Source organism: Poecilia mexicana, unplaced genomic scaffold (genome assembly GCF_051168715.1).
Source record: "Poecilia mexicana isolate PSO_F unplaced genomic scaffold, ASM5116871v1 scaffold_14, whole genome shotgun sequence".
NCBI classification, from domain to species: Eukaryota; Metazoa; Chordata; class Actinopteri; order Cyprinodontiformes; family Poeciliidae; genus Poecilia; species Poecilia mexicana.
In genome coordinates, this window is record NW_028263383.1 from 3,704,272 (window position 1) to 3,728,758 (window position 24,487).

Sequence of the window (24,487 nt, forward strand, 5' to 3'; positions counted from 1 at the left end):
GATTCGGGGCATTGTTTGGCTTCAGCCTTACAGGCGAAGCTTCTCTCTTCAGCTTGTTTGAGGTGTGAGTGTGCTTGTCTTTACAATAATATGTCTTCTTAGCTTCTTCCAATGAGAACTCGAGAGCAAAGTGTGAGAAAGGATAAAGAGTGTGAAGTTGGAGGGAAATGATATATGGTTTTCACAATGTTTCACCACTAAAAAAAAAAAAAAAAAACCGGAGTTAATGTGAGTTCAGCCTCCCTATATATCCTCAGTTACATCTAGAAACTGAACATTTTGCCCTTTTTTTTTTTTTTTTGCAAAATATCTACAAGGCAGTCGAACTGGTATCTGAATTATACCTAATGAATACGCTTCCTGTTGTTGATTTTAAGCTGTTGTCCTGGCAAAAGGGTGATAATCTTCTCAAACTTCAACCCTGTCTCAAGACTTCAGTAGCCTCGCTCTTCAAGGTTTTCTGAAGAAACCAACAGTATGATGCTGCCACCGCCATGTTTCACTGTTCTTGTCTCCTACATAGTAGTTCTCATGACTTTCTTTCAAAACCGACTTTCTTCTTCATCCCTCCCTAACAATTTGGTGACGATGTATCATATTCCTCCAAACACACAGCTCTACTCTTTGTTGGTTTATAACACAGGTGAGCAATCTTTACACTTCTATCCTTCTAAACATGATCTCTTTTTCTTTTTCTGAAAACCAACACAACCTTGAAAAAGAAAGAGAGCTCATGAATTTTTATTCAGGTCTAATACAAATTTAACTTTCTCAAAGGGATAACTACTTTCACTAAAATCCACACCTATTGAAGATGAGGACACAGAGCAGGTGGTGTCTGACCTAATAATTAAAGTAGATAAAACAATCCACAGTTAGAGTCATTATTTTGTGGACATTTTCAGCTGATATCGCCTAAGAACATTTACAATGCTATAATGTGGCTTTCGTATTAATTTATGTTTAAAAACTTTGCTCAGTTTTGAAGAACTACTGGACAGCCACCAGCCGAAAAAGCTCTACTAATCGCTGATTCCTGCACTATTCCACCAGGTCTTGGGGGCTTTAATGTAACAACGTCTAAACAACCTCAATACTTTTGTAAGACAGACACTATTCATAAAAGTCACTGCAGCATCCCTGATCTTAGCTCCTCCAGAAGCTTTTCTGGAAGGTGCAACAAAATCGAACTACAATATGCCAAGTCATATAAGAAAGCATAGGCTTGCATATTAAAAAGCAGAAACCTCTGACTCTGCTTAGCTACATTATTGTTCATTCATGTTTTTGTCCAGGACGCGTTCCGTCGTCAAGGTAATCCTGAAAGATGGAAACACACAGTGAGGCATTTGTTGGTTGGAAAGCACATCCTGTGCTTTACCAAACTGATTAACATGGAGAAGACAGTGTATCTAAAGTGCTTACAACAGCAAAGAGCAGTATGAAACCAGCCTGCTGACCTTCACAGACCTGACAGCTGCGACACACACAAACAACAAAACAGCCACACTCGATTCATTTCCCAGCTCTTAAGATAAACTGCCTGCCAGCAACGATCCCTACGCACAGAGAGACTGTATATCTATAACATGTTTTAATCAAAATGTTTTTTGTGCCAATTTTTTTGTGATGAGATGAGAGTGGCTATAGAGTTTAATTTAGCAGGAGTGACAAATGTTGGTATGAAGTCAAAGCAGCAGGAAACCAATAAAATATATCCAATATTTGTAAAAAAAAAAAAAGAAATGCATTTTTCAAACAGAAAGTGCATTAAAGTTGGAACAACACAGATCTGGCTTTTCAACAAGGCTGTGTACATTTTGTACTGCTAATGTAGACATACAAAATCAAATTATCTGCAAGCTTTTACATTATTTAAAGCACTGACTAAGGAAAGAAATAACTATTAGTTTTATATTTTTCATGATGCATGTGTTCGTTTATATATATATATATAAAAAAAGCATATAATAATGCTCTGTATCAATAACTATTCTGAGGTCCCTAATAACTAAAATAGCCATTTTGTTTGAAAAACCCAGTAGGAAAAAATTTGCTTCAGATATTCAAACTGATGATTTGTAAATTTATAGGTCAAGTCATCCAGGTTTTCTTTGACTATGAATCATGACTAATAAATACAAGGAAGATTGATCTGTTCTTGAACTGCTTCAAAACAAGCAAACATGAACTTCTTTAGACGTCTAAGTGCATCTTACTGTTGGAGCTCAGACCTTAACAAGGGATCAGCAACCTAAAACAAGATAAATTCTTCTTCAACGTGTCACACAGACCACCAGACGTCGTCTCTCTAGTCCTGCCAGAGTTTAGCGTCACTTTGTGATGTTTTAAATTGCCCCTGCAATCAGCGGCGGCTGACGCCATCAAAGCCTGCTCACCGTAACCTGATCGTCAGAAGGCAGAGCATCTCGTGGAAAGAGACGCAACCTGCCACATTAATGTGTCTGCTGGTGTGGGTAATGGTTCTCACCTGGTGCTCAAGTGCCTGCTATGAATGTTATTACATGGGTGAAGCTTTGAATCATCTTTTTGTGGGACTACGTCTTCTAAAGGACACTTTTTAATTTAGTCAGCCAAGTCTGTTTGTGAAAATGACTCAGAAAATATGCAACTTTCAACCATCAATGTGTGTTGTTAAGACAGACTGGTAGAGCGTAGAGCTGAGGAGGTCGATTATGTTATTTATATCGTTACATATTGCACTGCCTATCAATGTTGCAGCAGAGAAGATTAAGTCACAGCGCACTAACATTTACGCAGCACTAATAGAAATTTGCTTTACTTTGTGATTTCTCTGCAACAATCCATAGACGTGGTGACTTTTACACAATAAAAGGTTAAAGTGTAACTCGGTGAACATGTTACATCTAAGAGAGAACATAAAACTCCCCCCCCATGCTTTCCACAAATAGCTTTGGGTGTTTTATTGCTCTCTGTTCGATTGTAATGGTGCCTGTGTAAGGGCTTCATTGCGTTGCCTGGGTCTACTGCTGAACACTACGTCAAACACATCTTTATCTGGTGGGAGAGATAATAAGTATAGCCGGCAGAAACTAAGCCTACAGTGCAGACAATTTCCCTGCAGGGAATTTGACAGTGTCCTCTCTCCCACTCTGTCAAGTCTTTCAGCATCAGGGGCTGTGAGGATTTACAGGGCTTGGCTGCTCTTTCCCACCTATATTTCAGCACAAGCTATTCAGCCAAGCTCTCCTCTGGCATCTCTCTGCAGACGGCGTTGCTTTTCATCCTCCACAGAGGAAGCCTCTATATGCAGCAAGATTATTTCCTCAAATGAAATCTGGACAATGAACTCACACACTTGAAGCTGTGGACTTCACAGCAATGTTGTTCTTATAAAGCTTGTGCGCTTACAGGCTCCTCATTCAAGAGCAATTTAACATTAATAAAGCAGAACAAGGATGATCAGAACAAGGGATTTTTAATTATTCACATCTGAGACTCTGTTTAAACTCAAGTCTTTGTTCCATTTGTGATTATAAGATCATGAACAGTTTTCAGGGCAATATGCATTATTTGTATTGATTCAACCATTTTTTTTTTATCACTTGGAAATATCTTGACGGTGAAAGAGAGACTGTACTGGTTGGTGCAGAGCACTGCCTGTCTCTGCCTCCACACCTTGTAATCCTCAGACAGCCACACCATCCGCTTTGTTGCTATATTTAGAAAGTGTTCAGACTTCTCTATTGTTTGTTTCTAAAAAGGGATTAGCAACAAATCTTGCGAGTTTTGCTGGTGTACTGGAGACTTTTGCCGAAACACAAGTGAAAACATGTATTTTTCTCCTCAAAGCAAATCCACTGCCATTTGGCTCCACCCTGACTTACTGTCAGTAAAATGCTATTTTTCTTTAAAGTTTTTTTTCTTTTTGGTGTCTGGCCACCTTTACTGGCAGCAATCATACAGAAAATTGGCAAAGGGAAGAGGGTACGACATGTAGCGAAGGCCTCAAAGGGGCAAAGCCTCTGCAGATGAGACACCCGTTTTACCACTACGTCCCTTTCCATGCCAATAAAAATGTTCTTTGAAATAAATCACTGCACTACATAAATCCCTGAATGTGACTCACACATCTACTTATTCACCTCAACCACTATGCACCACTTTGTGATTTAACCGAGTGCAAAAAAAAAAAAAACATTAAATAAACGGTACGAGAATCTTTTCTTAATGTTACACTGTGACATTTTGGAGGCTTCGAACCCAAACCTAAGATGAATTAAACTGAATACCTCCCCTTGTAGGTTTTGTCTTTCAAATGAACTGGAACAACATTCACATTTGTTGCAACCTAAACTGCTAACAAGTCATATCAAAAAACAAAGAGGAAGAATGCTAGTATTAGCCCACAATTTGGCGTCAAGTTTAAACTACCCTGCATGAAAACATTGTGAGCAGACGCACGATGAGAGTTTATTAAATCCTGTAGCTGTGTGCATTGAGGCTTTTTGTGTGTTTGGGAATATAGAATTGTCCTGTGGAGACTCCTGTTAGAATATCAGCTGCTAAATTACTGTGCAGGAAACAGTATCCAGTTTCCTGCACATTTATCTTGGACATGCAGGACTGAGGATTTTCCTTCCAAAGATCTGCCAGTTTGGATCTTGAAATGAAAACCTGATTTGAACCAGTATATCCACTCTGTTTGTAGGTTAGCTTGCTAATAAGCTGCTGCAGCAAGATTTGGTTTAAACATCTACAGCTGTAACTATAGCTGTAGATGTTAGTAAATATTAATACATCAATGTTTATTAAAATACAGGGTTTTATAAGCCTGGCGGGCCTCCAGGCTTTACTTGTGCCCCCACCAGGCTTGGCATTGTTAATTTATCTTAGGGTTTTTTTTTAATTATTGCCTTTTTTTAAGACTTTATTGTTGGTGTTTAGGCATTACTCTTAGTATTCCAATAACGCTTAATTATCAAGTGATGTTTCCAAATTTCTAACAACTTTAAACATTTTTTAACTCAAAAACACGGCGGGCGGCTGGATGAATGACTGCCCGAGTGCCAGGCTGAGCAAATTTTCTGGTGGAAACCCTGAAATGTTTTTCACCATCGGTTTTAACTTGACTCAGTCTTGGTTGGTCCAGTTAAATACAATGCCAGTATGTGATTTTAATGCATACTGGACTGATTTTAATGAAGCATTAAACACTCATTACAATATTTGCTATGATAACATATGAATTCTCCGATTGAATGAAACAGTTATGATGACAGCTTTGCATTAAGCACCAAGTAAGTAACCTAGGTGTCTTTAAAACTTGCCTACCATCTTATGATGTCGATACTTCTTGGCTTTCCGTACATTACTGAGGAATCTGCTGCCCATCTTCTTTGCGTACCACACAGACATGAACATCACGCTGCTGTTTCAAAAAAGCAAACTGCTGGTAATCCACATCAAACTCTGCTGGGGGCCAAATAAGACCAATAGAGGTGGAATAAAGAAAGCTCTAGAATCTTTGGAGCCCTCTCAAAGTGCAACCAAAAAAATGAGAGCAAACTGATCCAGTGGGTTTTGGCCCTGCCATAATGAAGAAACCATGGAAAACCAGACTGCTTCAAATAAAAAATAAATAAATAAATAAAAATCTTTTCCAATCAACACAACCCCTTTGAGCTTACACTCGGTCTAAATAAAACATGATGCCAAAGTTAGGCTGCCTCAAGACACGGGATGCTGCTTTAAAACCATTTCAGATCCAGGATCACAGAGCAGAGCCCAATTAGTGGTTCCTTCTTCCTGAGTGTGCACTGGAGACTTCGGCAGAGAAGGCTCAGCTCCATCCACCAACTTCTGAGTTGTAAAAATCGCTTCTAGCCAGTGTGGTTCTTCGTTATCTCAGAGCGGCTCATCCGTCATCAGAAAACATAAAAACGAGACAAGAAAAAGTGGATCTCGCCGTCCTCCGGTCTCCTTGGCCGTGCACTGCGATGACGGCGGCTCTCTGCTGCTGCTGGTCTGTGCTCAGAAAGAGAGCAGTTCATTTTTATTGCTGCCACAGTTCGGCACCCCCCTCCCCTCCTCGCTGCTGAGGGAGAGCGCGGGGAAGTTTGATGCCAATTAATTAGCTGTCTCTCTGCGTAATGTCTGCTCTGGTGATGTGAGAGGGGGAGGATTTATTCTTTGACTGAACCTCGAAGGACAGGCAGCTCAAGCTGACCGGACTCCTCCACAGAACCACAAACTGAAGGAGACTGGACTGCGAACTTCATCCTATCAGCGCAAAAATATTTTAAACACAATGACACTGGTGTGAAGACACTCATCATTCACAGTCAATCACTTATGATCCGGTTTTTTTGGACTCAAGTCTCCAAGAAACCTGTTCCATTTTTAGTCTCCAAGTGTGCTGATATCATCAAATCAAAATTTAAGTATTTGTCACGTACTGTGTGACAACATAGACCGAATTTGAGGTGTTTGTGTAATCAATAAAAGCATAAATAAATTGATATCCATTACTGAGAAGAAAAGTTGGTTACTATGACCAATTATGCCTAAAGTCAATAATATGTTTTATATCTAAATTGCTAAGGTGTTGACATATTCGCAGAAGATCTCCAACAAATTTCCATCTGCACTGTAGTAAAAACACAATTTTTTAAATATGTAATAGTAAATTAATTTCGACTGTAAGGGGTCGAGATTATAAACTTTTCAAAATGTTTAACCAGTTTGAACTAAACAGAGCCCTCAGACTCTAACAAAGTCAAAAACTCAATCATTTTTAAAATAAAAACTGATTCTGAAAATTTTTCATAATGTTAAGAAAAACCTGCAATAAACTCTATACAGGACCTGAATACCTTCTCTTAATGCAACAATACATATGTATGAAAAATAAAACCATTATTTAAGCAGTGAACGTCACTTGGTAACTGATGCTGTGTCACAGAAAAGGGGAATCTTCAACCCCATGCTTGTCGTTATCGCCAACCGTTTTTACATTGCTTTGGTGTGGTGTGCGTTGGCTTAATCGTCTCATCTACATTTGTAAGTCACAAAAAAAATATGACAACTCCAGAAATGTTATTCCTAAATAATGACCAGCTGAAAACATCCAAAATAAAACGTATGCATATATCAGGTACCGTGTCACGACTTTGCTGAATTTATTTCCTAATTCCTAAAGATACTCTTTCTCTGCTTTTCCACTAATACTCCTCATGCTGCACAACATGCTGTCATGGTCAAGTACAAGACTGGAAAGAAATAACCGAATGTTGAATTTGGTTGGCGAATGTCGAAATGAAAACCCTAAACAATCTCCAGGAAGTCTGGAGAGCTACTTCAAAACCGAGAGCACTTCAGAAACTCCTTGAAGGTTTCTGCCTCTTCGGACCACACATAAAACTTCAGAGCAGTCCAGTGTATTTTTAGTTTTCATCTTTAAAACTTTGGAAAGTTGGGGACATTGACTGTCATGTTTAAAAGTCGAGCTTTTCTTTTTTTTTGCAAGCAAAAATCTATCACGGTTATGTAATGTATGTGGATCCTGCATCTAGAGGCTTGGCAGAACAAATACATTTATGTAAGGGCAGACTGATGGAGAAACCTTTCAGCTGGCGGTTTCCCTCTGTTAAATAAACTGTTTACCTTTACTCTATAACGTCTAATGCTCCTCGCTGCTCCGAATGCAGAAATATCTCCCCCCCATTCTCTTCTAACATGAACACTGTTCTCCTCCTTTCTCTGTGTGTGCATATTTTTTCCTCCTCCTCTTCCTCCTCCTCTCGCGCCTCTCCTTCCCAAGAGACCTGAGCTGCGGCTGCACAGTAATTACACTGAAGCTGCAGGGACATATTTAAACATTTATTAAAGAAAAGTCAGCAGGTTGGAGAAGATGAAGGTAAAAGCCAGATACCGACCGGACAGGAGTGCACAATAAACGAGGAAGGATCTCAGCAGAGGAACACCGATGGGTGAAAGCGGCGTAGAAAAGCAGCAGCTTTGTTAGTACAAAAAGCAGCTGCATTGGGACATTTTTAGCGGATGAATTTGCGTCAAACAAATCTCAGGAGTTGGCTGTTTTATCTAAAGCAGGTTTCCGAATCAGAGTCCTGCAGTAAAGGAATAAAACATATTAAAAGTTCCACTTTTTGATAGAAAAAGAGCACAAATAGTTATTCTTTATAGGAACTTTCCAGCATACATAGACTTTAAAAAGTTCATACTAAACTTTTTTTTTTTTTTTTTGTGAAATGCAAGTAAAAGACTGGCAACATTTTTCTCTGCCTGCCTGGTGCAAATAACCTTGCAGCTCAGCCCCTCCCCCACCCTTTGCTGATGGTCAGTTGGCTGAAAGAGAACTATTGCACTATTTCCTTTTCTAAACTCGACCAATTAGAACAAACTTCACTTTTAAAAGTGAAAAAAAGCACATTTTAGAGACTATAAAAATGCTGCCCATCATAACTTGGACTTGTTAAGAAGCCCACTACAGGCTGCTAAAACAATTAACCAGTTCATATCAGCAATTTTCTACAAAAAGCAAAATGACTAAATTCATAATATCCAGCACAAACATGGCAGGTGTTTATATTTTGCTTTTGTCTATTTACTTCATCCAGTTTGAAATAATAATACAGGACAAAAATATTATTACCACTCATTTGTTTGCCTTATTATTTTAGCTGAAGGAGAAATACTTGTTGCTTTTCTCTGTTGAATGGTATCCTTTCTATTGGGCCCTTCAACCGTTAGTTGAAAGAGCCACTTCCAACATGTTGTAGTCAAAGTTTCTAAGCAACTGTGAGCAAAGGAGAATAGAGAACTGTGGGAAGAAAATCTGCAATACATAAGATCAAACTGTTCACAAATGCTGCATCAGTTCACATAGACTGACCTTTAAAAGACATTAAGCACATTTTCCTTAACGAACCAAAACAGGGGAAAGTCTTTGATTAGCAAAGACTAATCAATATGACTGGCATTTTTATATATATATATAAAAAAATGAAATTCAGGCACAGTTAGAGAAAAATAAAATCCCCATAGCGATTCTCTGATGCAGCTTGCATGTGGGAAGAAGAGAAACTTCTCACAAGACGAGTTGGAAAGGTTCCTGGGTAAAGTAGAGGAACATTGAACATATTTTGTTTGGGACACCGTTTTCTGGCATTGAGGCCAATCGCTGGAGGAGTTAGTTGGACAGCGTGTCAATGTTGTGGCTTCACAGGCAGAAGAGAATAAAACATGGTGAAGATGGAGGTCAGAGAGAGGAATGTCTGGCAATAACCACAAAAAAAAAAGACCAAAACAGATTGGAGTAAAATGTGAGTCTGAGGCATTTCAGGTTTTACGCTTGCACTTTTTCCACCCAATTAACATTACAAATGTGGTAGAGCAGTCCAGAACTGTAATTCAACCAGCAAAAAAAAAAAACAACAGAAAACTGGATCTGGTCAAGAAGCCGCCCGTCCCATGCTGGACCAGCCTTTAGTCGGTTCTGTTGATTAGAATGAATGAATCCTGGATTGAACCAAACCCCCAAGCCACAGCGGTGTAAGTAGGACTTGCACATCAAATATAATTCCTACACTGAAAGAATGAAAATGCTTCATCTTTGTATTGTGATGGTGTTTCAGTCACAGTTGAGAAACTGGCTCTTGCAGTATGATTCAACTTAATCATATGGAAATTTGATAAACCCGGCTAATGTGCTCTATATGCCTCTGTGTCTTTAAATGCAGACCGCCTTTGCACTGCACCATTGGTTCTTACTTCTAATGAGGCTGGAGACGTTGTGCGGAAAGGTAATTTCTGCATCACTTTTCAGATGTTTTAATATTAGGTCGTGTAACTCGTATTTATTACTTTTTCATTGGGTGTCTCTGGTGTGTATAATAATTATTTTCACATCATCAACACCTTGCCAGCTCACCCTCTAAGTGTCGGCAGTGGGCCAGTAAATCTGGAAATATGCATAAGCAAGCTGTGAATATAACATGGAGCTGCTGAAGTTTCGCTTAACTTTCTTCTTCTTCTTCTTCTTCTGCCTTGTTTAAGTGATTGAGTTTGGCCAAACTACACGTTTTATCAACAGTCAAATTGTTTAAGTCACGCCGGTCTGTAGGCTATAATTATAACTGTAATAACTGTAACTGTAAGCACCAGTTTGTGCTTAACTTGGTAATCAGGTAAAACTTTGACTGCAGTGAACACATGAGCTGGTCGGATATGACCTGGGATTAGCAATTTCATTGTTAGAATGCCAACCAGTTCTTTGAGAGCGATGTGAAACGATGCTCCTTGTCCTGTTGCTTGGCATCTGCATCTAGCTTATGCAGCTTTATCAGATTAAGGAGTTTTTGCTATTTCTGCTTCCTGGCTGAGGAATTTGCCTGCATTTTGGTCTTTTGTCTTCATTTCCAAACTTCTGACAGCTGGAAATTGAATTCAACTTCTATGTTTGGTTCCCGATAATGATTTTAGAATCGTAAAACCAATTTGGTCGCGCAAATCCACTCTACTTCATCTTGGCCATGTCTTAATTTGATCATTTCTGTTGTGACGGCTCAACTACTGGTTTGTTCAGCGTCTTTTCCCACTGTGCATGTGTAATTTGATCTAATTAATTGTGAGCTGTGAAATTCTTCTTGCTGTTTTAATTTTCTGTTCATCTGCTGCTCCATGAGGGTTTTACAGACTGAAATTTGGGATTTTTGTTAGCAGACATTTGTAGATGAAACTGATAGATTTAGCAACAAGAGAAAACTTTGTCACAAACTCCTTCAGTCTCATCGGTATCCATTTAATTTAGATTTAGTCCAAAATATACCAAGGCAACCTAGGAAACTATATTGCCAGCTCATATAAGAGAACTCGGAAACAAAAGGGGAATGTTCACATTTTATCAACGACACAAAAACTTGAATTTTTTTTCATACCTGCAGGATTAGAGGATCTGTTAAGACGACACATGTTTGCTTTTACAGCAAGGATCTCCTCTTTTAAAGAACAACTTGTTCAACTTCTTATAATTTGAATTAATTAAATTCTCAACAGCATGACATTTAAATCTGAACTTTCTTCGTTTACATGAAACAAGAGGTGATATGACTCAGTGTTTGAGCATCTACATGAAACGCTTTTTGTTTTTTTGCAATGTGAGAATTGTGTCTAATTGCTTTACATACAATTTTTCAAATAACCGATGTCACTTCAATCTAAAGCACTTCTTTGCTAAATCATGCACACAACCCAAAGACCTCCCCCTTGTCTTGCCAAACCATTGCGGTGTTTCCAGAGACGATCTTACCCATAAATCAATGGGGTCCTGGACTGAAACTGGCAAACCCTACACCATTAAAGCAATAAAGAGACAGACTGACGACACCACCTACACATCAATGACAACCACATGGGCGCGATGCCACCAGCAAAGACTCAGACACACTCAAAGGCATTACTGCAATGCATCTTGAGGGCAGAACGCATTTTACCGAAGCAGCGAGGAAAATGTAATGCACTCGTCTGCAGAATGAAAGATTTCTGCATACCACTACGGAGACGCGTGTGTGCTTTTCTGATTGACGAGTTTATGCTGTACATGTTGTCCCTGACTGTTTAACAGTTTAATTACAAACATTCAGTATTAGAAGATTCCTATTCAGAGTCAGGCTGGGTATACAAAAACAAGATGAAAACAATAAAAAAACAAAGGGAATTTTGGAGAGTATTAGATATGCACCTTGGAAGATACAATATATTTAGTCAGTTTAAATTGTAACAAATTTTTAAAAAAAACTCCTTGCAAAGTATTTTAATTGATATTTAACTGGAACTAGCACTTTAATACTGAATGTGATGCAGACAAACAACTGTAAGACTGATTCAAACATAGACACATTAAAACCTGCAGTCTGAACACACAATATGTCCAGCATTTAAACTACTGTGCTCATATTGTGTATATATAGATATGCAGAAAGGCAAAAAGAATATTTTCTGCATACAAAAAATTGAGAAATATTCCCCAATCTAGAAGTGAAGTTTAGGCAAACACAAAGCAAATCAGTTATTACTATTTAATCAAATAAAAAGATTGAACTGTTTTGACAAAATGTTAGAAATTTTGCTTTTCCTAATATGATTTCTACTTATAAGGATTGATTAAAAATAACTTTAAAATTTGTGCTGTTTTACACCAAGTTTGTGTCCAGTTCTAATGCATACCACAACCCTGGAGAAAATAGGAAAAGTCTCAAAATAAATCAACCTTTTATTGCACGTGCAAAATTCCAGACTTTAATTTAATGGGACGGAAATTATGGTAAGATATGCGTATATCTAGAAAGGCATAAGAGGCAGCGTCTCAGTGTACCACTATTCCATAATGCACACGCTTTGCCCTGCAATAAAAAGTTACAGCACACGAGTCAAGTGCAACCTGTCTGATCATAAAACTGCTCCACCGGTGCAACATAAATGTCTTCTCAAGGTTATGAAAGTCAGTGGGTGCAGTCTAACACCGCCACCTGCAGGATCCAGTGTGTCCTGCAACAGATTACACGTTCTTAACCCCCCCTCCCATTTTACACCTTCAAGACTCGAGGCGTCGCTGAGTGTGTTTGTGGGTTTTTCTCGAGCCATAGCTGATTCTGTAGAAATGTCCTCATGCGCTGAAATACTGCAGTGCAAAGAAGCAGCATATTTCATGTCCAAAAGTAGACAGTGACCACCAGCAGAACGAATCTGCTCGACAGAGAAGATTCAAATGACACTGATAAAGAATGAATACACTGAAATGACACAGAAAATTCATGACCTCATAAATATAACAGCGAGCATTAAATACGGATGAACGGGCAGCCGACAGCCAGCCACACAAAACGTAAAACAGGAAGTGAGGGTTGAAAATAATAAAAAGAAAAAAACAGAGAAAAAAAAATTACAAAATCACGCTTTTGGATGATGACAGATGATGACACTGCTGATGTTACCGTTGACGGAGTATCACGGATCGCCGTGGTCTTACCAGTGTGGAAACTGCGGAGGTGTACATTGGAGTGTGTCCCGTGGACATCAACACAGGCTGTAAAACAACAGAAGGGACAGGGTAATTGTGCAGGACGTGCGGATGGGTAAAGGGAAGAACAGCGGGCACGACTTAGTTTCGCTTTACCTTATCATTTGTGAAATATGCCAAATAATTCTGAAGATTACTGAGAAACCTAGATTTAGTGTGAAGCACGCATCGTCTAGCGAGACGATACACACCATGAACTTTTTCACATTTTGCCACGTCACAAACACAAACTTGAATGTAATCTAGATTTTACATAGAGTGGAACATCATTGTGAAGTAGAATTAAAATAAAACATGGCTTTCTGTTTTGTTTTTTCACAAATACAGTACAGGTGTAGTACATTTTGGCTGCAGTGACACCTACGGCTCTTTTGCTGTGTGTCTTTACAGGTTTTGTGCAACTAGAGACAAAAATATTTCTATCTTCCACTATAAAAAAAAATAACCCAGGCTAAGTCAGATTGGATGGAAAGTATGTGTAAATTTCAATTTTAGGATTAATTAAATTTAGGCATGGACTTTGACTTGGCCACTCTAACTCTAGACATCTATAAGTCTGGGTGCTTGTTTAGCATTATTGTCTTTATTTCCATAATCCCCACATATTTATCATCTCTGTTCCTGCTGTGGAAATTACCTCCACAGCATTAAGCTGCCAACACCATGCCTCACATTGAGTGTGGTGGTTTTGACAGTGACATTTTCGAAAGCCATACATCGTCTTCTATTTATCTTGTAAAGGGAAACTTGTGGCTGCAGTGTGACAAAAGGTGAAAAATAGTCATGAAAACAGTCGCAAAGCATAAAGATACAATCATACTGTTGACTGTATGATTGGAAAAAAAAAACACTCTATGAAACTTGCAACAATCTTCTTGCAAATGTAACTTCATTTAGAGCAGTTAGAAAAATATTACCTCACTCTCCTACCCTTTCTATATTATGTTTGATGTATCAAAGCTTTGATTCTTTATAAATAAATTACAAATTTGAATCCTTAGCTAGAGTAGAGTCAGAATTGCGGAACACAGCATGGGGTCAGCGTTTGCTCATAAATAAGATAGTTAAAATATAAATAAAAAGCAGAATCAATTCAAACTGCACATCTGTTTATATGTTTGTGAAGCTCTGCACAGCTGAAACAGCCACTCTGAAAACTCGATTTTTACAATTAGCAGCAGTGCTGCGGCTGCTTTGCACTGGAAAGGTTTTAGCCATCAGCAGTGCACACTGAGGTCTTAGTATTTAGACAAGCTGTGTTGATCAAGAGGAAACCGTCCCACTTTTCTTTTCTTTAATTTTGCTCACTTTTTCTCAAAATCAACCTGTCCTTTATTTAATGGGCTCATTGGAAATGTTATAGGCTTTTCTCGCTCTGTTGCAAATGAAGAGCAGCGCAATTAGGCTGTGAGATATTGCTTATTTATTATTACTTCCCTGTAAGTTTCCTTTAAGCTGCAGGATTTCAAACACCAGAACTTGTTAATATATTTGAGCTTTAGTTAATTTTCTGCTGCCAGCGTCGGGTGATGAGCAAGGGAAGGAGGAAGAAGGTGAGCAGGATGAAAAGGGGGAGCAAAAGGCAAACACTCATTAGAAATGTGGTGGAAAAAAATCCCTTTTAAACTAGACTTGCCTTTTGGTAAAAAATAAAAAATGCAGAAACAAAGGGGTGAGCAACACAATGCAAAGACTAAACTACCTTTATGTTCGTCATGGCACTGTGAGGAGGAAATCCTTATGTGAAGAGCAACCACATGAACCACATGAATACAAAGCATCGTCATCATCATTGCCATCATCAATCACAACACCATCATTTCCTGTGCAACATTGCTTTATAAGTTATATTGGCATAAAAAGAAACTAAAACTGGAATCACAACTAAGTAAAATCATAATCTCTCACTAAACATTTTAGAAAAAGTGATTCTAGTGGTGAAATTGTTCATTCAGAGGCCAATCTGCCTAACAGTAAGGATTTGTGATGCTGTGGGTCTTTTTCTCATTCAAAAGTCTTGAGTGTCATGTTAGAGGCACTAGATCATTAATGCTTTTAAAATACCAGAATATCTTAATTGAAAACTGGGGATCTCTGACTGAAAACTGAAAAAAAAAAAATCTTCACTGCATAATTAGGATCATCTAAATCATATGACCAAATCAACAAGAAATGGTCTACCGCATACAAAATCGACCTGAACCCCTTTATGTGTGGGCTTATGTGAAGAGAAGAGAGCATAAAACATCACCCTGGAATCTGGATGATTTAGAGATTATGGAAAAACGAAAAGGCACATAGTTTGTTGCTCCAAGTGGTAAAACGGTAACAGAGGCTATTTCATTATCAGAATGACTTTGTACGAACAACAAGCAGCAGGGGTGCTAGTGAGCATGCCATTGGTGATTTTGTGTTCTGTTAGTGTTTTGAATTAATTTTAAAATTTTGCCACTGACTACTTTTTAAAGACCTATATTGATACTGAAGTGATTTTTAAAATGTGTTTTAATTGCAAGTCTCATCAAAAAAAAAACAGGCATCTTGTTTTGACTGACTAGTAATTGGAACTCAGCCATCATTATTGTATCTTTCATGCCCTTGAGTAACAGCAGCAGATTATAGCAAATACAGAGATGGACATAATTTCATAAAAAAACACAACGTTAGTAAGTTAGGTGTAGCTAATTTCAGAAGTAAACTTAATCTTAAATATAACACCTCAAACTCATCAGTTAAGCCTGCTTTTCAAAGAACATCCAAAGGATTTTGAGCTTTGCTTCTAAGCAGCATCCATGTGTTAATTATGTATTTTCAGTGTATTTTTCCTTTTCTGCCTTCCAGAGGATTCTCACACTTCCATAACATAATTCACACGGTTAATTTTGATCTAAATAAGTTCAAAACATTTTTTTTTCTTTTGCAGTGAATTCAGTTCTCCCAGAAGAGAAGAGTAGCACAAAGCTTAATAATAAATAATAGCAGTAACCTACAAATAGAAATGGAATTAGTCAGGTTTAGACAAACATTGCGAACAAGCTGACATGGTTCGCTCCCAGTGGATTTTTTTTAAGACTGCATTGTCACCTCATAACTTCCAGAGCTCCTAAGCTGCACATATATACATATATACATAATCAAGGTAGCTAAAAGAGAACAATATTGATTTGTTCAACTGTCAAAAACACTTTTCAGAAAGGCTTTTCATTTTAAACAGTACAAAAGGAAAATGGAGTTGGAAATTGAAACAGCCTGTCTGTCCTTTACTTCAAGGTAAAGCGGCCTCAACGGTTTAAAGCCAAGATCCCAATAATCTGCTGAAATTTGAAGTATGTGCAAACACTGCTGGTGGACTGATGCACAAAATTAAATGTTCCAGGGTCACTGGTTATGTAATGATGTGGAATTAACATAATTTAAGAGATCTTGCGTCCTCTGCATATATTAAACGCCTTTAGTTGTGTGACGGGACTTGACTAATGTCTTTGCAGCTGGTGGACACATTTTGGTACAGACTGCAATACAGATCACTTCAGAATGAGTAGGCAACACATCCTAAAAGGTAGCTCTGAAGTGTAATCTAATGTAGGCAATAAGATTGCATATAATATAAAATAACATGACAAAAAAGAGAGTACATGGTTTACTTTAGAGTCAGAAAAAGTTGTCATTTTAAAATGATTGAACTCAAAAGAAACGGTTCTTTTGGTGACACATTTACTCATGTAACCAAACTAAAATCTGCATTATAGACGCCCCATAAAATGTTATGTACAAAGTAAATCATAATTTCCTAGCTCTACTAATTAGAATTAGACAACTAGAACAGCTGCACGATTAGTTATATAAAAACTTTGAATGTTTGCTTTACATTTTGATGCCTTTACATATTTTAATGTGACCAGTTGTTGAAACAACACATGTGAGAAAATAACAGAGTGCATGTACAAGTTTCAATTGGCACGTCATTTCAAATGGACAGGGGCGCAGAGGGATTGAATTCAACTCTCCTGTAAAGATTTTTCACTTTAAATGAAAGATAAAAATCAATTCCAACTTTTGAATCTTGAAAAGTTAAAGTGTCACCAGATTTCATATGAATAATACACTTAAAACACAGAGATAACGTATATGATGCATAAACAATAGTTGTGCAAGGACACATCCTTGTGGAACACCTGTAGACATCCTTATAGCAAATGATTAAAGATTTCTGCTTTTAATCCTGGAGTATCTTAGTAATTCTTTGTGCTGCTTGTATTCCATTGTTTTACTACATTTTGATGTGTTGCAAACTTTGTGACTAACATTATGTTATTTATACAGCATAATTATTCATATAGTTATTCTGACTCTGTGAATCGGTGGAAAAAGACAAAGCGTAAACAACTGCAACAAAAAAACAAAATTTATTGCTGCATCCAGCTGGTTGTCAGAAGTAAATGTTTTTGATACAGCTCATATGCACTTGGTTTAACTTCCACAGCAAAATATTAGGACATTATCATAATATATTCGTACCATAACAACTAATACTGGGGGACAATGGGTATGCAAACTTGGCTAACCATGTTTATGGTAATGATGAGACGTGTTTAAGAAAAAAGACAACGTATAAAAAATACATAAATATGTTTTAAATGGATGTTGATTCATCATAGTATTGGTCATAAGTGAATAACTGCAGACTGTGGTTGAGCTCATTAAATTTGAACTTTTAATCAAAGTGGTACTAGTGATAGAAAAACACCACAAGCATCTGTAAGCTGATTGAACAAGTAATGATCTGAAGACACTGGAAGGCACTAATCATAATTTTTACTCTCACTTAAACAGAGTTGATTAACACATAATGGCAGATTTTAGAAGAGCAACTTAGAGGAATGAAGCCTCTCTCCGATCCCTTTAATTAAAGTATTTATCAGTTTTCGATAAATCAGACCATCCTCTTTGACGTACGAGTTGTTTGTTCTGTCCTACATTAACATTTGGATCATCTGTCACATTTTGGTCCAATCCACACAGGAACATGTTTTTCTAAAACAGCATGTTGTTTTTGAAAGCAACATGTTTCTGAAAACAACATGGGGCCATTTTCAGAAATGTTTTCATCCACGAGGAAATGGACGAAATACCAAGAACGGTTCAAAACACTATTTTTTACCTAGATCTCTTTCTATCTGAGTCTTTAACACAAAGATAAGAGGAAAAAGAAGCTAAACTAAATTAGGACAAAAAAATATAACATTTATTAAAGCTGCAGTATGTAACTTTTACAAAAACTTTTTTTTTTTTTACATTTGCAGAATCTGACTGTGGTATGAGACAGACTTCTCTGATATTTCCCAGTGCTCCCAGTGCCAACTAAAAACAACCAATCAGAACCTGGAGGCGGGTCTTAGACCTTGTCAATCACAATTTCGTGTGGCGATGCTCATCCCCTTCCTCTCTGCACCCTCCGATACCGCTACGCCTTTTTCTCGTCAGTGGATCTTGTTGTGAATGCTAAGGTTAGTTAGCTTAGCCGCCAATGATGGCGGACAAACGGTTCTTCTGTAACGGTCAGACAGCAGCGAGTACGCGAGGTTGAGTGACAGCGTCAACACCTTCCTCCTGGCTCCATCTGTCTATCGTGTGTATTTTTATATATAAGCTGTAACTAAAGTTACCTTTATGAGATCAGAATGGCCCTGTTCAGGGGAGTGTGTGTGTGTGTTTCGGTGTGTGTGGGTTGCCACACAAAAAGAGCAATCCATGTGAACCATGCAAATAATATCTATTAATGGTTCTGTATTCCCAGTAGCTTGTCTGATTACTGTTTTACTGTTTTTATGCAACTCCATTCCAGACCTCACTTTTCCAGTGTTATAACACCCAGTAAGCTTCTCAGCCACCTTAACGAGAAATCTCCATGGTTATCTCTCCTCACACCGAAGAGACAAGTGTATAATTTATATGACAGCAAGAAATCACAATAAGCCAGCCTTTCTTTGCTGCTTATTAAACGGCAGCATTTCATTTTGGCTCATCGAGGGACTTCACTTCTCTCCGCCTGTGGAAGATGGTCCCCCATCACAGAAAAACAAAAACAGGATCTTCTCACTCTCAGTTGGTAAGAAGGTTGTTGGATAACATATGTGGATACATGAGATGCGTCATGTTTAAGTGGCCGCCGCAGCTTACACCGGTACATTTGTAGTTACAGACGAATTGAGTTAGTGCACTTCAAAGCAAGCTGTTCGTGTTCCCACTGATGTCAGCTTGCTTTGCTAATGGTAGCTCTTACGATGTCCGTCTCAGTACAGACACACACCTAAGTGCATCATGAAGTCCATATTTGTAGGGGGGGAGGGGTTTAGCTTCCATGTAATTTAGCACATTTTATCCACACAAATAATGATGACAACTATGATTTAAAAAAATGCTGACTGGAATCACTTGTGCTCATTTCTCTAGTTTGACCACGCCTGGTTCATTTGATCATATTATCTGCCTATTGTCTGTCATTAAGGTATCTTGTGTCCAGACGCACTTTGAGTGTGTATATCAGATCACCTGATATTCATGTTCATACAAGCTCAAAGCTGATGCATGATGGCACGGCAGGCCATATTTAATTATCAAATAAGATTATTTTCCCATCAGTGCCCTTAGGTGGGCAATGTAGGACTCCAAACCAGCCAACATGTGGTGCTAAGTTAAATCAGATACTGCTTTGTGTCTGGGTGGTACGTAAGATGAACAAAAGCATAATGTCAGCCTGCTTACATCAGGATTTTCCAATGATAAAGAAATTTATAAGGACACCAACCATTGTAACTTAAACATTTTTAACTGGATAAAAATTTTAAAAAACTCACCCTGTCTCTAAATGTTGATTTTAGGACTTTAAATACTATATTTATTTTTATTTTATTCCCAACAACTTTGAGGATTTTTAGCAAAAACAATTGAAAACACTGGTTTGAATTTATTCAGGATAATAGAAAACATACATCAGGTTAGATAACAAATTTTGTTGGATGATAAATTGTCCCACTAATTGAGATGAATGATAATGTTGTTGTTTTGGGACCATTTTCAAGTAATACAATGGTATTACACTCTCAAAGATCAGTAAACTTTAAAAATTATAATGAACATTTTGCACTGGGACTGGAAGACATTTTAAATATCCAAAATAAACAAAACAGCAGGAACAACAAATCAAAGGAATTACGAAGTACCTCTAAACAGAATTGCCCTCCTAAAACAGAAGGGTTAGTTGAGACCAAAGTACCAGATTGAAGACCAACTTTGGGAGAAAGAAAATGATAAATCATCCAACTGGAGATTTCTGATATTGCGATTAATTGATTTATTGTTTATTGTGACAGGCCTACCAATGGTATTTGCATAGTTTGGCTAAAATGTTCCTTTTCAAGTCATGCCTTGACAACAGGCTTTTATGGTGTTTTTAAATCTAAATAAAAATTCTTAATCCCACTGAGGGATTTTCTCAACATGGAGATGTAAAGCATATATGCCAGCCGTGGACTCAGATGACCCTTCTGGATGCCGTGGATGAGGCGTGTGATGACTTCACAGCTGGATAAGACACTGACTCTAAAAGTTTCTTTCCACGCTGCGTCGCCAAAGAAGATCATCTTTGCGGTGTGGGTGAGAATTTGTGGCCCAGCAGCCGAAGCCACAGTTTATTTCAAAGTATCCCTCCGGAGTACACTGCTATATTCACAACTCAACAAAGCAATTTGACTGTGTTATCCATACACAATGACTCAAGGACTTGTCATTCTGACGGCACTGACATGTTCATTGACACAGATATTTATTTTTCGAGGATTTTGTTTTGTTTTTAGGTGATCAATGGTGCGTTGCTGTTTGTGTGAATCGTTTTGAGAAATGCACTTACTGTTTTGGCAAATGTCAAGGACGATTTGACGTCCATGTAGACGTCTAAATGGATCTGTCCATTAATCATTTTTCACAATATAAACATTTGTGAAGACTTTATCATCTTAGCTGTTTTAATTTTGACATCAAAGTTGCTGCACACAATGTGCTTCGGATTTTTGAAAGAGGAGGTTAATCACTTTGTCAATGCTGCATTGAATATTAAGCATAGTTGAAAAATTACTGGGAACCACAAGCAAAGAAATAATGAATTGCTCTTGAAACGTACTGCATTTGCAAATTGGAGTCCATTGCACTGCATATTGCAACCTATTCATCCACAATGTCTAAGTAAATGTGTGCAATTAATACCTTGACAGGAGAGATATGCGTGTGTGGCGTGTAGCCGTGTATGGCCTCCATGGCAGCGAGGTTCTTGTCACTCATGTGAAGCATCTCTGCACTTTTCCCTGGAGCCAGATGTGCTGGGCTGTGCTCCAAGGGGGGCGTCTCCTCATCCTGGTACCTGTACTTCTGCAAGACGACACACACACAAACAAGGAGGCACAGAAAAGATTATCCAACTAAGAAGATCTCAGGTCCTGGGGTAGTGATTTAATCAGTTAATGTGATCAAAATTATCATAAATTGAGATTTATTTATAGGAAATACAACTCTGAAATAGAAAAGTAAATTCGGCTGACGACCAGAGCAGTATTCCTGTCAGATTGCCTCTGTTAACCAAATGTTGGCAGTCTATAAGCACAGCTTGTGCATCGCATAACATGTGTGACGCCTACAAGTGAAAAGTGGAGACATAATAGGAACAAAGGCCTCGAAAGCGTTCTGGCATTTTACTTTGAATAGTTATCGTCCCCCACAGCCACCTGGAGCTACTAGAGCATTGATTCATGAGTGCTTTATGAGGTAGCAGTTCATGCAGCTTCTTCGTGGCAACCTCACTCCCCTACCAATATCCCACACCTGGGCAACCTGCCAGCAGCCCACTGTTTCAGCCACACATGGTAGGCTTCATCCTAGGCGCGATGACACAGAATCTGCACACTGCGATTTCCATCACAAACACACGAGAAGGTGGGCAGCGCAGTCACAGTGGAGATCTGTCACACTGTTCGGTGCCTCGAAGCCCGTATTCAACAAATCCGCACACGCAACCTCCAAAGCCCCCAGGATCACAATGCTCTACTGTGCTGCACTGCAGATGTGAAGCGGCGCTCTCTAAAAAAGATAAATCCTCAGAAATACATTTTGGTTTGTTGGCTATTCCTGACAATTTCCCACCTCGCTCTTTTTATTTTATTTTATTTTTTGGGGGGATGGGGAGGGGCGCAAAGCAGACAGAGAGAAGGAGGTGCATCACTGAGCCCTGTCTAAGACGGGCTGCCTAGCAACCGGAGCAGAGCAGAGATTGCAGTGCCACAGTTGGGGCTGGCAGCATCGGTCCTCGATCACATTACACTGAGACAGCAAGAAAGTGAGGGAGAGAAACAGATAAAGATAGAGGAGAAAGCAAATGAGGTATGGGTAAAATGAAAAAGTGAGACCATCAGCACTGCCACAAAGTGAGGTGTGGGGGGGGGGGAATCAAGATGGAGTAGGACAAATAAAAAGGAGTAATTGTTGAATGCTTATAGAACAAGCTTTTTCTGCACTGTCAGTTATTGCCATATTAATGCAAACACTGTATTATATAGCCAAATATCCCTCACTCCCATTTTCTTGCCCCCAGCTCTAACACTAACTGATTATGATTTTAAATTATTAAAAAAAAACCTTGCAGAGTTTGGTAGCATTATTAATGTTCATGGTCAAAACAGCCCACAGCTCCACTGATCTCTGTTTCCTGCATGACCGACATCCATGGTGCCACTCTGCCTTCTGTCCTGCTGGTGGGGGATGTGACTTTCAGTTCATGGAGCAGGATAGAAGTGCCCTTCTGGAGAGGCATGTTAGAAACAGGATTCACAGACATGGAAATTGGATAGGAGGCTCTGAAATAAATGAGCTTTATATATGTGAAGTGGTAGCAGTTTTTTTAAAATGTTGACTAAAAGGCAACTAATTGAATAAATAATAAATCTGAGTGAAGGGTTTTCTTTTCGTTTTGCAGGTGGCCTGAGCGCTTGAGCTTCAGCTCTGTTGTAGAGATAGACAAAAATATGTGTAGGGGTGAAAAATGTTTTCTTTTTGTTCATCAACTGCAGTACAGCCAGAGTCTAAAGGAAGTTAGAAACGCAGCCATTTAAATCTCGAAGGATGTTAGTTCAATCCTGTTGAGTACAAGTAGAAATTAGTGGCTAATGTTTTCATTGTGCATCGTCCCTGACGAGATAAATATCTGTCTATTTATCTAAACTAAATCGAAACTTCAACATGAAATCAACTAATGTGGCTTTTTGATGTTTTTGTGGCCCTAGTGTTTTTTTTCCCCCCTCACACTGATCAGTGAGGAAGGAGGGCAGAGAGAAAAGAGAGAAGATAATCAGAAAAAGTCCTGATTTCAAGAGTTTAAAAACCTAAACTAGATATGTAATAAACTTAGTTGCTGAAAGTTCAGTAAGATTTAGCTCACAAGAAAAAAACTAAGACAGGCCAAATAAACTAAAATATGCTCTGAAAATTTTTCATCGTTATTAAATTCTATTTCCCTATAAACTATGACATGCTTCCCTGCCTTGCTGAAGAAATAAATCCCCACAGCATGACGCTGCCAACACTATGTTTCACAGTGGGGATCAGGGTAAAAAAGTGCAGTGTTTTGCTTCCACCACACAGTTTTTTTGCAGGTTTCCCTAAAAACATTTAATTTAATAATTTGCACCTCATTTTGCGTTGATCCATCACATAAGATTCCAACAATATAAACTGAAGTTTATTATAAATTTTAAAAAGTGGGACTATAAAGATGGCATTTCCTAAGAATCTAAGCAGTAGAGAGTAATCTGTTTACACTTGCTTTCAAAAATAAACGCATTTCTCATTTGAGAAGTTTTATATGGGCTTGTTTCAAGCATACTTTGTGGAGGATATATGTTAGCTAATGTGTTTAAAATTCTCCAAGACCTAAAGCATGTTGGAATATAAGATCATTCAGTGTTCGCTTCCTGCGCTCACCTGTTTTATCAGTGGCCTAGGCTTTAGAAATAGGTCTATCATCTGAGCAGCAGAAACTAATCTCCCTACACATAAAATATGTAGGCCAGAACACCTGCTGGATGCCAGTTAAGAAAGCTTCACACCGCCCCACTCGAAGGTATATAAACCAGCCACAAATTAAGCTTATGGCTTTCGATCTTTAAACTTAAAACATACAGAGAACGACAGCCGCTTCCAAAGAGCCGTTTGTCTGTCATGGTTATCTGAATTTCTTCCCCCCCCACCCACCACAGTCCATCAAAAATACAAACCTTCTCAGTTTATTTTCGCTCACAAGTGTCTTTTCAAGTGCTAAACCTCAAACACAGCTTTCATCTCATTTACAGTATCGCGATTGCT

General features: G+C 38.4%; 1 protein-coding gene across 1 annotated transcript in view; it reads right to left on the minus strand.

Annotated features, from left to right (window-relative positions):
- The window catches only part of LOC106923478 (disks large homolog 4), a 37,148-nt gene extending 14,208 nt beyond the window's left edge, over positions 1–22,940 (minus strand). The window contains exons 1-2 of the mRNA XM_088012593.1: positions 22,815–22,940; positions 21,344–21,505 (exon numbers count right to left, since the gene is read on the minus strand). Of these exons, the coding sequence (XP_087868719.1) occupies positions 21,344–21,505; positions 22,815–22,940 (288 nt within the window). The remainder of the gene's footprint in view (positions 1–21,343; positions 21,506–22,814) is intronic.
- Positions 22,941–24,487: the final 1,547 nt, after the last annotated feature.